Here is a 12,304-nt window from a genome sequence, read left to right on the forward strand (position 1 = left end):
CAGTAGGAAAACATTTCCATTCTACAAAGTCATAAAATATTTGAATAGAAAAGAAGGTGGGGGAGAGAGCATTAAATATAAATTCAACTCGCACACCACGCCAAACTCTTAGCATTTGAAAACTCGGTTTGATTGAGTTATTCATATCGTGTGGAGGTTATTTTTAAGTAAATTTCAAGTTAAATTAGAAAGGCAGCTGCAGAGAAAACTGCACTCTCCTGAAGTCATTAGCTCTCCCCATCTTCATTTTGAGTGTTTAATAACAGTGAACAAAGTTAAATAATTTACGCTAGGTGAAAGGGAACACTCATGTCAGCTTAGTTTATACAACATAGACACGGAATCCTGTTCAAGTGAAATGATCCAATTTTATCGAAAGTATTAAATAACAGATCTTCAATTCACAAAGATGTGTGCCACATTTTACAATTCCATTTATTTTACAATTGGAAGTGGGGAATATGTACCTCAGAGGGCCACGTATCTCCAGAAGGTTAAGGTAATTTTGTTCTTCAGTGAGTAGGTTTGGTTCCTAATCCTCTCTGAAAGGCAAGTAATGCAATGTTCTTACTTATTGTCTGCATGGACTATTTTAAATGAATGGCCAGTCTTGAATATTGTTGGTTAACAATCTCTGAATCCCCCTGTACCCACACACCCTAATCTACTCATACACACAAGATGATTCAAGGCTCAAGACAGGGCTACCTGCATAAATAGTGTTTCAGGTTTAGGTTGCTCTTTAGTGGCAACATTTAGGATGGATAAATCTGTAGACATAACACAGGGAACACTACAGTCATTCAGCCTGCAGCAAGACTCCATAAAGAACCGCAATGGGGTAGTGATCAGACAATCTCTTTAAATGATACTTGTTCATAATTAGTGGCTAGGACACTCTGGAGAACATGCCCACACCTCTTCAAATAGTGCCAAGGTGAAGCTTTTTTGTACAGTCATTAAGGCTTCTCACTGTCTAAACATGCTGGACGAACCCTCCATAAATTTCCAAATGCAGCTTCATTGATGTAGTTTTAATAAAACTTCCTGCTAAAGTCATGGTTTAACTTGTTTAACGCCCATCCTTATCACAGTCTTATGTCTTCGGACTATTTTCTTCTGCTAGACTGTACCTCCTTTATCTTTTCAGTTGCCCCCTTGTAACACAAAATCTACCCCACAAAGTACACACTGCTGCTGCTTCAGTACGAATTAAATCTCTGGGCTATACATAAAGCAAACTGTAGCTGTTCTTTATGGGGAGTGCACTGTGCTGTGATAACAATGTGAATGGTTAAAGGATTTTCCCCTTTGCTCAACATAAATTTTCTACTTCACTCATGGCACACTGAGGTGAACCATGAATCGACCGGCCCTACAGACCCTTCCTCTCTAAGGACTCTGTAACTGCCTAGTAACTAGGTAACTAATTAAGCTCTTACTTCCTCACACTGCTTCTCCTGTATTCCTGACCAGGTCTATAGTAAAGATTTTGGCCTCCAGTGCTGTTTCTAATTGACTGTTCCTTCCATAAGTTCTACTGATTGTCCAATTCCTTGCTGCAGCTGATTGACTGAGTATTCTTAAATTATTTAAAGTAATAAACTCACTTGTCTTCTAAAGAAGAATTTCTCCTTTGTCCAATGGATTGTTTCCCCCTTGTTGTTAGCTTGTTGTATTTTAACAATGATGCTCACCACTAATCACCATGTACCATCTGTGTTACTGAAGAAGTGGTTGTTTGGGATAGAGCAGAGGTTACTGGAGGATCTCAAAAGGTCCAATGGCATCTGTGGAAAGAGAAGCAGAATTAATGTTTTGTGTCCTGTGACTCTTCTTCGAAATTGTATGGTTTCAAACAATTCTCCTTTATATGCTTTAAATAAGAACTAGGAGCAGGAGTAGGCAATTCAGCCCCTCGAGCCTGTTCTACCACACGATGTGATCATGGCTGATCTCATCTCGGCCTTCATTCCACTTACCAGCCTGCTCCCCACAACCCTTCAACCCATTTGAAATAACTCTATGGTGGCCGGTATCCTATCACCAAGTCACCCTTTATTTACATGTGCATAGTACTGATCCAGCTCCTTCAGGCCAGCTCTCAGAGTGAACAGTACCTCTGACACGCCTGTTTATATCTGTCAGCCAGGGCTCCCTGATTGGAACAGATTAACAGCCCAAATCAGGGAACTCATATTCTTTGAGGTCCCCCTAGCTGACCTCATTACAATCACTGCACCATTACTATTAAAAATTCAGTCTATTTCCTCTTCAAATAAACCTTAGCAAGAGCCCCAATGATCATTTCTAGTTATTTCTGATCAACTACTTAAACATGCTATGACAAACCTGTCAACTTGAACCGAGACTCCTGGTCCAGAGGTGAGGGATACTCCTGTTGCGCCTCAAGAGGCTGTAAAATCTCACATGGCTCATCAGATTCAAGCCTTTGGGGTTTCAAATTTGGTATGTTTTGGAAATGGATTACCTGCAATGGCCAGCAATCAAGCCCAGGTTAACTGCTTGGAAGAACAGCTATGTTCACCAAGATACCACTGCCTCTGACTGCCAGGAAACACTTTCATCACTGCAAGTGGTTTGTACCGGCAACCTTTTGGTTAATAACATTATTATGCCATTGATTCTCCTATTTAAGTACCTGTTCAAATGTGTTATAACACAACTTTGGAGTTGGGGGTCTTGATCCTGGATCTTCTAGTCCAGAGTAGGGGCAATACCATTGCACCACAAATGCCCGTTAATCCTCCATTTTAGATATTTTCTAATCAAGTTGTTCAGAGTTTTTAATGGCCTTTGGAGCTGGTAGGATTGAACCCAGACCTGCTGGATCAGAGGTATGGACACTACCATTGTACTGCAAGAGGCCAATGTTACAATTAGTTAGATAATAGAACCAGGCCACTGGAGGGTGCCAGTATGGGCAACATTGCCTGTAGGCATGTCAAGAATGATGAGAGGGAAATGTTTACCTTTATCACAATCGGATTGGAGGTTACCTGGAGTTTTGTCACAAGCTGTTTTACAGCATTGGCAAGGACAGAAACCTGACTGAAACAATTTGAACATGGATTTCTGGGAATGGTTAATACACAGTTGGAAGCAACAACATTGGTAGTCTTACCAGAGAGGGAATGCAGCAGAGCTGCCCCAGTCTGATTACTGGGATGGCAAGACTGTGTGCTAACAGGAGAGACTGAGGAATCTAAATCTGTATTATTGAGAAAAGGAGATTATTTCATTGGAGACAGTTCAGAGGATGATTCCAAGTTTGGAGGCATTGTTGAATGAGCAAAGGCTAAACATTTGTAATTCTACTCACTGAAGTTTAGGAGAATGAGAGGAGATCTCAATGAAACCTGCAAAATGCTTACACTAGTGCACAGGATAGATCTGGAAAGGGTGGTGTTCCCTCGAGTGAAAATCTTGAACCAGGGACAAAGTCTGAGAATAAGGGACAAGCCATTTAGGATTGAGATGAAGAGTAATTTCATCACTCAATGTAGTGTATCATTGGAATTCTCCATCACAGAGGGTAGTGGAACCTCATTAAATACACATCAATATATAAAAATAGAGATTGGTAGATTTCCAATTGTGAATAACATTGAGAGACGTAGGACATACTTAGAAAAATTATATTTGTGACGACCAACCATGATTTAGGGTAGGGGAGCAGGTTCGAGGGGCTGAATAGCCTGCCCCGCTTCCATGTTCCTTCCTGTGTACAAAGACTTTGGAATGAGGTTGTAGTTGGGATGGTGGTGAGCAAGGATGTAAGGATCAAGGGTTGTTTTTTTGGAACATCAAGCTGGCGATGGTAGATCTAAAGGAGAAGCTAAATTGAAATAATTATTTACAATATCAGCCAACGTGAGAGCTGGGGGAAATTGGGTCATCGGCAGTTCAATAGGGAGATGACTGAGAGAGTAGGAAGTGTCACATGGGTAAGATGAACACTGTGAGGGCATGAGGGAACATAGGGGACATGCTACAAAAAGAAGTTCAGATCTAGGGTGGGAAGGAGTCTTTAGGGGGAGTGTGGGCCAGATAGGGGACATGCAAAAGAAGTAAGTTCAGATCTAGGGTGGGAAGGAGTCTTTAGGGGGAGTGTGGGCCAGTGGATTAAGGGTTGGGAGATGAAAGGAAGGAAGTAACAAGAGCAGCTGATTGAATGGTCTTCATTATGAGTTGCATGAAATCCTTCCACTTGTTGCAAGTCATGGTGCAGAAAACAGGGGAGAGGATTACAAGAAGACAGAATAAAGGAGCCAGAGGTTATCTTGCATTCCAGGGTTCATTGAGTGTTCTAATAGCTGAGAATGGGATCGGATAGACATTCATGGATAGATCTAACCATGAATAGCTAAATCAGTTGTCCACCTTATCTGTTCATGTCTATGTCCTTTATCTTAAGGGAGGGATGAAGAGGGCACAACCCAGGTGTTTGAGGATACGCCAGAGTCAGAGAGAATAATGGCTTTAATGACAATATCAAAGGACGGTTTGAGGACATCAGTAGCTGCAGACACATTGTGAATGGGACGAGACATTTGGAACATGAAAACCGCACTTAAAGTGAATTTGGAAGGGGGCTGACATAGAATGCAAAAGGTTTGGGGGAGGGAAGGGGGTGTGACTGGAGAGTGAAAAATAAGAAGCAATGACCTTATCTTGAGTGACACAATGGGAATGGAGATGCAAAATAGCAAGGCCAAGGGGTTGATTCTGAATATGGGGTGATGAGTTTATATGGAGGGAGGGATTAAGGGAGAGCAGGAGGGCAGAACACTCAGAGGAGATGGAGGTTGACAGGATGAGAAGTCTTTTGGTGCAGAGTCGCTAGGCTACAGTTGACACAAGGTTGATCAGGTGTCACAGCCTCGTGGTGCAATGCGATGGAGCAGTGACAAAATGGCTACTCTTTTCTTTGAGCTGCCATTTTGAATGAAAGAGTGAGTCGGGTAAGCAGTTACTTGTATATATTTTCTCATCACCGTCGCTGGCATTAGATGTGCACCAGTCTGAAAAGCCAGGCTGTCCTTTCCATCCAAACAAGCAGGGCTGATTTCCAACTGCTGTTTGGCATGGACCTTCTCCAGGAAGCAGCAAGGATCTGCAGTCAGAAAAACAATCAGCATTCTCACCGTGGCCAGCTGGCAGCCTGGAATCCAGCCTCCAGAGTAAAACTGATGGATTCCTGTGCATCGAAAGTCAACACAAATAGAATAACGCCTGCACAAAGCCAATCTGCACAAGGGAACCTTGAAAGCACGCAACAGAAAAATGGCTGTAGAGTAGAAAAATTTGGAATACCACTTCAAGACAGCGAAACAAAGAGACACACATTTGAAATAGTGAAAGATCAAGGTTGAATATTTTAGATAACGCTTGTTTTACAAAGAGCGGTGAACACTTGCACACTATTCTTCTGGGAACACTAACTATTGGCATCACTCTCTCTTTAACTTCCTGCTGCTTTTTGAGATGAAGGAATGGATGTAATCCTAGCCGTAGTATGGTCAGGTTGCACGTCCAGATCAAACTTTAACTTGCTGCTGTGCAAACATTAAAGCAGAGTATAAAAACTATAGTTATCAAAGGCCATTTAAATTTCTTTTGAGCTAACAAAAATGTTGGAGTGGGGTGGAATGGTGGCTCAATGGTTAGCACTGCCGCCTCGTAGCGCCAGGAACCTGAGTTCGATTCCAACCTCGGGCGACTGTCTGTGTGGAGTTTGCACATTCTCCCCGTGTCTGCGTGGGTTTCCTCCGGATGCTCTGCTTTCCTCCCTCTGTCCAAAGATGTGCAGGTCAGGTGAGTTGGCCATGGTAAATTGCCTGCCCAAAATGTTTAGGGATGTGTGGGTCGGGGGAAATATAGAGGAGTGGGATTCTCTTCGGAGGGTCAGTGTGGACCATTTGGGCCAAAGGGCCTGTTTCCACACTGTAGGGATTCGATGAACAGAGAAAAACAGGCATTAAAGTCTGAAAAAACATTGTCTAAGGAATCAAACTTTAATTTGTCACCTTTAACCAGATCAAATTTTCATTCTAATGTAAGAACACCTGCCTCATCCACCCCATCATAGCTTCATGATGTTTTGTTATCTTTGTTCATTCATGGGATGTGGACATCATGGCTGAACCAGTATTACTTTGCCATCACATGTTCACCTTGAGAAGGTGATGGTGAGCTGCCTTCTCGAAGCAGTCTATGCAGTGCAGAGGCACCCACAATGCCTTTGGTGTGGGAATACCAGGATCCCAGGACCATACGGCAAGGGAAATGACATGGCGTTGCGGGCAAAGCAGAGTGCCAGCCTGACCTGAGGGTGGGTAACAATAACCAGCCAGAATTGCAGGGTGAAGGTACAGGGTGAAGACTGCCCACCAATAAGTGATGAGAGAGAGGACAAAATTGCCATTGTGTACCAGTGAGGATGATTGTTGGCGCAATCGGTGGGAGGAGCATGTCAATATAACTTTAGGAACAGGAGGTTAAAGGGAAGATTCCAGCTGAAATTTGGTGGAAGAGGATTGAAAGTATTAGGTGGCAGTGAGTTAGAGGGAGCTGGTTAACTGACATCAACTTGGTACTTTCTTGTTTTGTGCATCTAAACTACACACGGGCAGAGTATTTAATAACATCACGAAAAACCGAATTAATGAGCTGGATTAAACAGGGGAATGAGACAATTGCTCACCAAAATAGGAGGAGCCCAGTTATTTCAGATTTCCAAAGACCCTTGCATTGGCTGCAATTCCATTCCAACACAAACAATAACCCATGCTCAATCACCAGGAATGATGACCTCTGATACCTCACTGAGGAAGAGTACTCACGGTTGTAGGAGCGGTGAATGAGGTTAGTTGTTATAGCTTTTATAACAGTATCTGTAGTCCCTGAAGAAGAACATTTTAAAGTAGAGCTTTCAGTTTGGCTTGTTTGGAACCAATTGGAGTAATTCCAGGGGTAGTGAAGGACCCAAGCAAACCCCCTACCCCAATGACATGGTGAAAAGAGAATCCAAACACAAGACACAGACAGAACTTGTCCTTGCCTGACCCAGACAAGGATGGTCTCCCACCAATCCTACAAACACTAGCCAAGTCAGTGATAAAGGACAATCTCAGCGAGTGAGTACTCCTGGCAAGGCTTTCATTTAGGTCCATCTTCAGTTGATCCATGATCGTTGCTTCTTCAACGATGCAGTCTAGGCTCTGGAGTTGGTCCCAAGACATTATTAAATAGGGAGCTCAAGAATTCTTAATAAAAAAAATGAAGATAACACTTACTCAACCCAATAGCATTTTCTCAATGCTGGATACTTGATTGCAAATCGGAGATCTCCACCACAAAGCAAGAGATTTTGGAGGCAGAAGCTCTGTCCACAGAACCAGTGTAATGGAACTTGGCTTTGAGCAATGGCTACCACCATGTTTCCATTCCTCCACCTCACTTACTACATCCCTCCATTCCGGCATCCACACTCCCAATGTCTTGGAAAACGTGGGTTTTTATAATGTTGTATTTGAGGAATTTAAGGGCAACTTGACACTTGCCATGCTTTGTGCCTTTAACAGAATGAAGTTTTCCCAGACCCTCTTTTCACTTGGACCAGAGTGGGGGGACGTCTATTAGATGGAAGTATCGAGTTTGATGGTAAAGAGCTGGTGTTGGAGAGGGTCCCGGCAGAGCTCAATGGCTCCATGTACCGTTGCACCACCCAGAACCCGCTGGGATCAACTGACACTCATGCCAGACTCATCATTTTCGGTAAGTATCAAGCTATTAACACATACAGTTAGATGTAGCAGACATATGTTCATTCCTGCTCTCCTAGAAACTGTGGTATCAGTCCAGCCAGGATGCCATTAGCATTGATAATTATTCAGTGCCTGACCCAAGTGGCTTGCTGCATGGACTTAAATTGGCAGACTATTCAGTTGGCATTGCAAGGACACTTTGCAGCAGAGATCACTGGCTAGCAACTAAGAGCAAGAAACCTAATTATCTTATAATTACCTCATTCATAGGAGCCACTTATAGCACCCAATTATTGATTCATCAGAGATAACACCATAAGACATGGGAGAAGATGCAGACACTTGAGTCTAGAGAAAGTGAGGACTACAGATGCTGGAGATCAGAGTCAAGAGTGTGGTGCTGGAAAAGCACAGCAGATCAGGTAGCATCCGAGGAGCAGGAGAATCGACATATCGGCATAAGCCCTTCATCAGGAATGAGGCTTGTGGGTCAGGGGGCTGAGAGTTAAATGGCAAACCCTTGTTCTGAGTTTATGCTGTCTGGTCCTGGACCCTCCCATAAGAGGAAATAACCTCTCAGTGTCTAACCTGTCAAGCTTTCTGAGAACCATGTGTGTTTTAATAAGGTCGTCTTCCATTTTTCTAAACTCCAATGAGTATAGGCCCAAGCTCTCCTCATAAGACTCGAGAATGTGGGATAAGGTGGGGAGGGGAGAAATGAGGGAGCTGGTGAAATCCCAATTCCAAACTTCCAGCTCAGCACCGCCCTTATGACCTGTCCCATCTATCCATCTTCCTTCTCTTCTATCCGCTTCACCCTCCTTTCCGACCTATCACCTTTACCCCCACCTCCATCCACCTATTGCACTCTGAGCTACCTTCTCCCCAGCCCTACCCCGCTCCCATTTATCTCTCCACCCTGGAGGTTCCCACCCTCATTCCTGATTAAGGGTTTTTTGCCTGAAACGTCAATTCTCCTGCTCCTTGGATGCTGCCTGACCTGCTGCGCTTTTCCAGCACCACACTCTCGACTCTAATCTCCAGCATTTGCAGTCCTCATTATCTCCTTATAAGACTGTCCATCTATACCCAGCATCAGCCTTGTGAAGCTTCTCTGGACTGCCTCCAGTGCTATATATCTTTCCTTAGATGATAGAAACAAAACTGTTTCCAGTATAACAGCTGTGATCAGACTAGTGCCTTCTATGGTTTCAGCAAGACTTCCCTATTTTTATATTCTATGACCTTTGAACTAAAGGACAAGTGTCCATTTGCTTTCCCTATTATCTGCTGAATGTGGATGACAACTTTTTGATTTTTATGCACTTCTGTTCAATCAAAGATCAGATCTGTGTCCTTCAGTTCTGCACAGCCCTTCTGTGAACCATCACAGAGCACTGGCATCTACTGTTCACATAATCCTGCCTTAGGCCATTCATGTTCCTGGCCTTTATAGACTAAAATAACTTCTCCTGTTCAGTAATATGCCTATCTTCTTCACATTACTTTATATTTTCATCTTGCAGAGAATCCAAACATTCCTAAAGGCACTGATGATAAAAATGGTGAGTCTGTACTTTCTAATTCTATCCATTTCTGTGTCAGTGTCTTCAGTGGCTGCGCTAAGGTCAAATGATTGGTGCAGTGGATGGGGAATAGACCAGACTCCTGATTCAACCCCAGAATCAGTGCATTCAGCCTGAACTGTCTGTGGCCAAGGTACAGAGACAAAGACAGGAGGGAGTGTAAGCTGGAGATTAGGGAATGAAGACTTGCTTGGCCCAAAGTCCAAACCTGGGGACCATTAAGAGGTGACTGGCATTCCAGGGAGCAACACAAAGTCTGTCCTCCAATAGTGTATTTAGAAACTTGAGGATTATTAAGAGGGGGAGAGAGGGAGAGGTGATTCATGAATCCCGACTGGTTTGTTGCTGCATGTTACCACTGGAGATGTAATGACATTCCTATTTATATAAACAGTCCCCACTGCTTATGGCAGGAGCATTGGTACAAACACAATTTGCCTGCTGTCTACACTGGCCAATTTAGATTTGCGTTGCATCTCAGCACTCTATAATTCTGGTGCTCTTGAGTATTTCTGTGGCACAGTAATTATTGTGTATTACACTGCCTGATCCTCACACTGTCGGGACATGACAAAGCACTACAATCTCCTCAATTAGACTTTCAGACTGATGCCTTTGGCTGAAATCTCACAGTCTTGCCCAGCTTGTCTCTAACTGAATGCTCCACAACACTGAGAATTGCAATATATACTTAGCCATGTACAAACAGCCAACAAAAACCAGCTTGCTAAACAAGAAACTTTGTAATTGGCAGTAACAGAAATGGAAAATAGTTTGCGCTATTTGACCAATTTAACGATCAGCAGTTTGAATGGTGGGGATTGTAGCACAATAACCTTAGAGCGATAGCAGAGTGAGAGTTAATGCTTGACTCAGTGAAGGAGCATCTGTTATTTCTTGGCTGAGAAATAACCTTGGTTGACCAAGTTGACCCCCTTGGCTCCAGTCAGGTGACCCCTCCACCTGTAATGGTACAGTGGGACCACGAAACCCATAGTTCACACGTGCAAATCCGAGTTATTGTTCCAAATTGGCTCAGATATGATGTACCTAAAATATTTGTGTACAAACTGGACTGGTAGAGAATTTACCATGAAAACTTGCTTTCATAGATTGACTCCTTTAATAGACCTGAGTGACAGTAGTTAGCATTTATTTAATCTGACACTGTGCCTATTAATACCACCTGGCCGGGGGAGAAGTTGAGAAGTCCAATTAGATTTCTGCTTTATAACTGCCTTAAAAGGACAGTCAATATTATGCATATATCCCCGAAAAATACCAGGTTTTCTCAAGCAACTCCTTAAACACCGATCAAGAGAACATTATCAAAATATGGACCCTCTCCCCCTTTAAATACTACAAGAAGGGTACCTCAGCACATGCCTGATCCTCTCCCTTGATATTGTGGAATGCCAATGGTGGCCACTGGAGTTTCATGGTGAAAGCTGAACTCGACAAGATTTTGTTATGTTAGCAAGCAGTGAATGTTCTTGGCTGAGAAATAACCTTGGCTGAGAAATAAGGTCAGACAATGTTCTTTATTAAAGTTGCCTATGGTTGTCAATTTATTTTATCCACGCTGCCTAGGCATCAAATAATGCAATAAACCAAGAAAAGGAATTCTGCTTCTGATTTCAGGTGCATCAGCATGCAACAAAAGTGTCAAACTCGCCTTAGCGATGATCCTAGCAGTTATTTTGGACTTGACGTGAAAGACCATCAAGGAGTTGAGGGGGATAATATCCGTCCAGCTGCTGCACATCATAAAAGATTTTTATTTTAATGTTTTTCTTTATCAAATTCTGGATGTTCCACTTTCTGTAGGGTTTTCTCATATAAAAGTGTCTCATTGCTTCATGTGTTCCTGAATTAAAGCTCCATCTGTTTAAAAGATGCTCTGGTCGTCAGTTTGTCTTCTGCCGAAAGTGATGTACACCAATAAGCTTGCATTTACACCTTGCCTTTAACATAAGACATTGGGAAATAGGAAAGGAAGGGTGAGGAAAGTCTGTCCAGACAAAGATGAAACATCATCCACCGTTTATCCATCCGCAATCTCCAAATTAACAGGAGAAGATAAAACAGTGGTCAGTTAAGGGAAAGCTCAAGAAACTCCTGTTCCAAAACACAAAGGAGACCACGTCCTTTAATAACTTGTAACCACAACTAATCAGCAATTTATATTTACTGCCAGCAATGTAACATTCTCTCAAGATCATGCATTTTGTTTGGAAGGTTTGTAGGATAATTTTCCAAATGTCAATAGACACAGACACCAACCATAAGGGATGGACTAAGATAGCCAATGGAACAGCCAAATAGATGAGTTTGGAAAAGACATTAAAAGCAGAGAAAGGATATGAACTGTTGGGGTCATAAAGTGAAAAGAACTGCCTGGATTTGTATGTGTAGCCAATGCTATGAATGCTTTATGATTGTTTCCACGGGATGAAGTTTTGATGAAATAATAAATGCGCAAAAGGTACAGAAACATTTGATCTCAAGAAAATTGCTAGGCAAGTGGCCACTTTAGAATGATTCTGGATATGAGTGACTCTGATTGTGAGACCATCTCTTTAAACTTAATTACATCATTATGTGAAACTGTATCTGTGCATGAAAGGATGAGTGTGTATATATTGTGTCATATCTGTCAAGTGTCTCAGATTGACTTTGCAAAGCATGTTACTCAAAAAAAAAGGTTGGTGCTAAACTCCTTAGTGCCTGTTATCGCAATGGAATTTATATTCATGTGTAACCAAATAACTACCCATTGTGTTCATGTCCATTATCATATGAAGGATTTTATAATGCAAACCTGTGTTTTTTTAACATTGCACTGCTAGATTAACAAATGATAAAGATGTTGGTTTTTCAATTGCCACAATCATACACGTTAATGGACCAAACAGCCTCCACTACCAA

At 42.4% G+C, this 12,304-nt stretch overlaps 1 protein-coding gene across 1 annotated transcript in view; it reads left to right on the plus strand.

Annotated features, from left to right (window-relative positions):
- Positions 1–11,270, plus strand: part of igsf21a (immunoglobin superfamily, member 21a) — a 384,953-nt gene extending 373,683 nt beyond the window's left edge. Inside the window, exons 8-10 of the mRNA XM_043675638.1 lie at positions 7,608–7,800; positions 9,317–9,355; positions 11,018–11,270. Coding sequence (XP_043531573.1) covers positions 7,608–7,800; positions 9,317–9,355; positions 11,018–11,091 — 306 coding nt within the window. The 3' untranslated portion in view covers positions 11,092–11,270. The remainder of the gene's footprint in view (positions 1–7,607; positions 7,801–9,316; positions 9,356–11,017) is intronic.
- Positions 11,271–12,304: the final 1,034 nt, after the last annotated feature.

The sequence above is a fragment of the Chiloscyllium plagiosum genome, chromosome 34 (genome assembly GCF_004010195.1).
Source record: "Chiloscyllium plagiosum isolate BGI_BamShark_2017 chromosome 34, ASM401019v2, whole genome shotgun sequence".
NCBI classification, from domain to species: Eukaryota; Metazoa; Chordata; class Chondrichthyes; order Orectolobiformes; family Hemiscylliidae; genus Chiloscyllium; species Chiloscyllium plagiosum.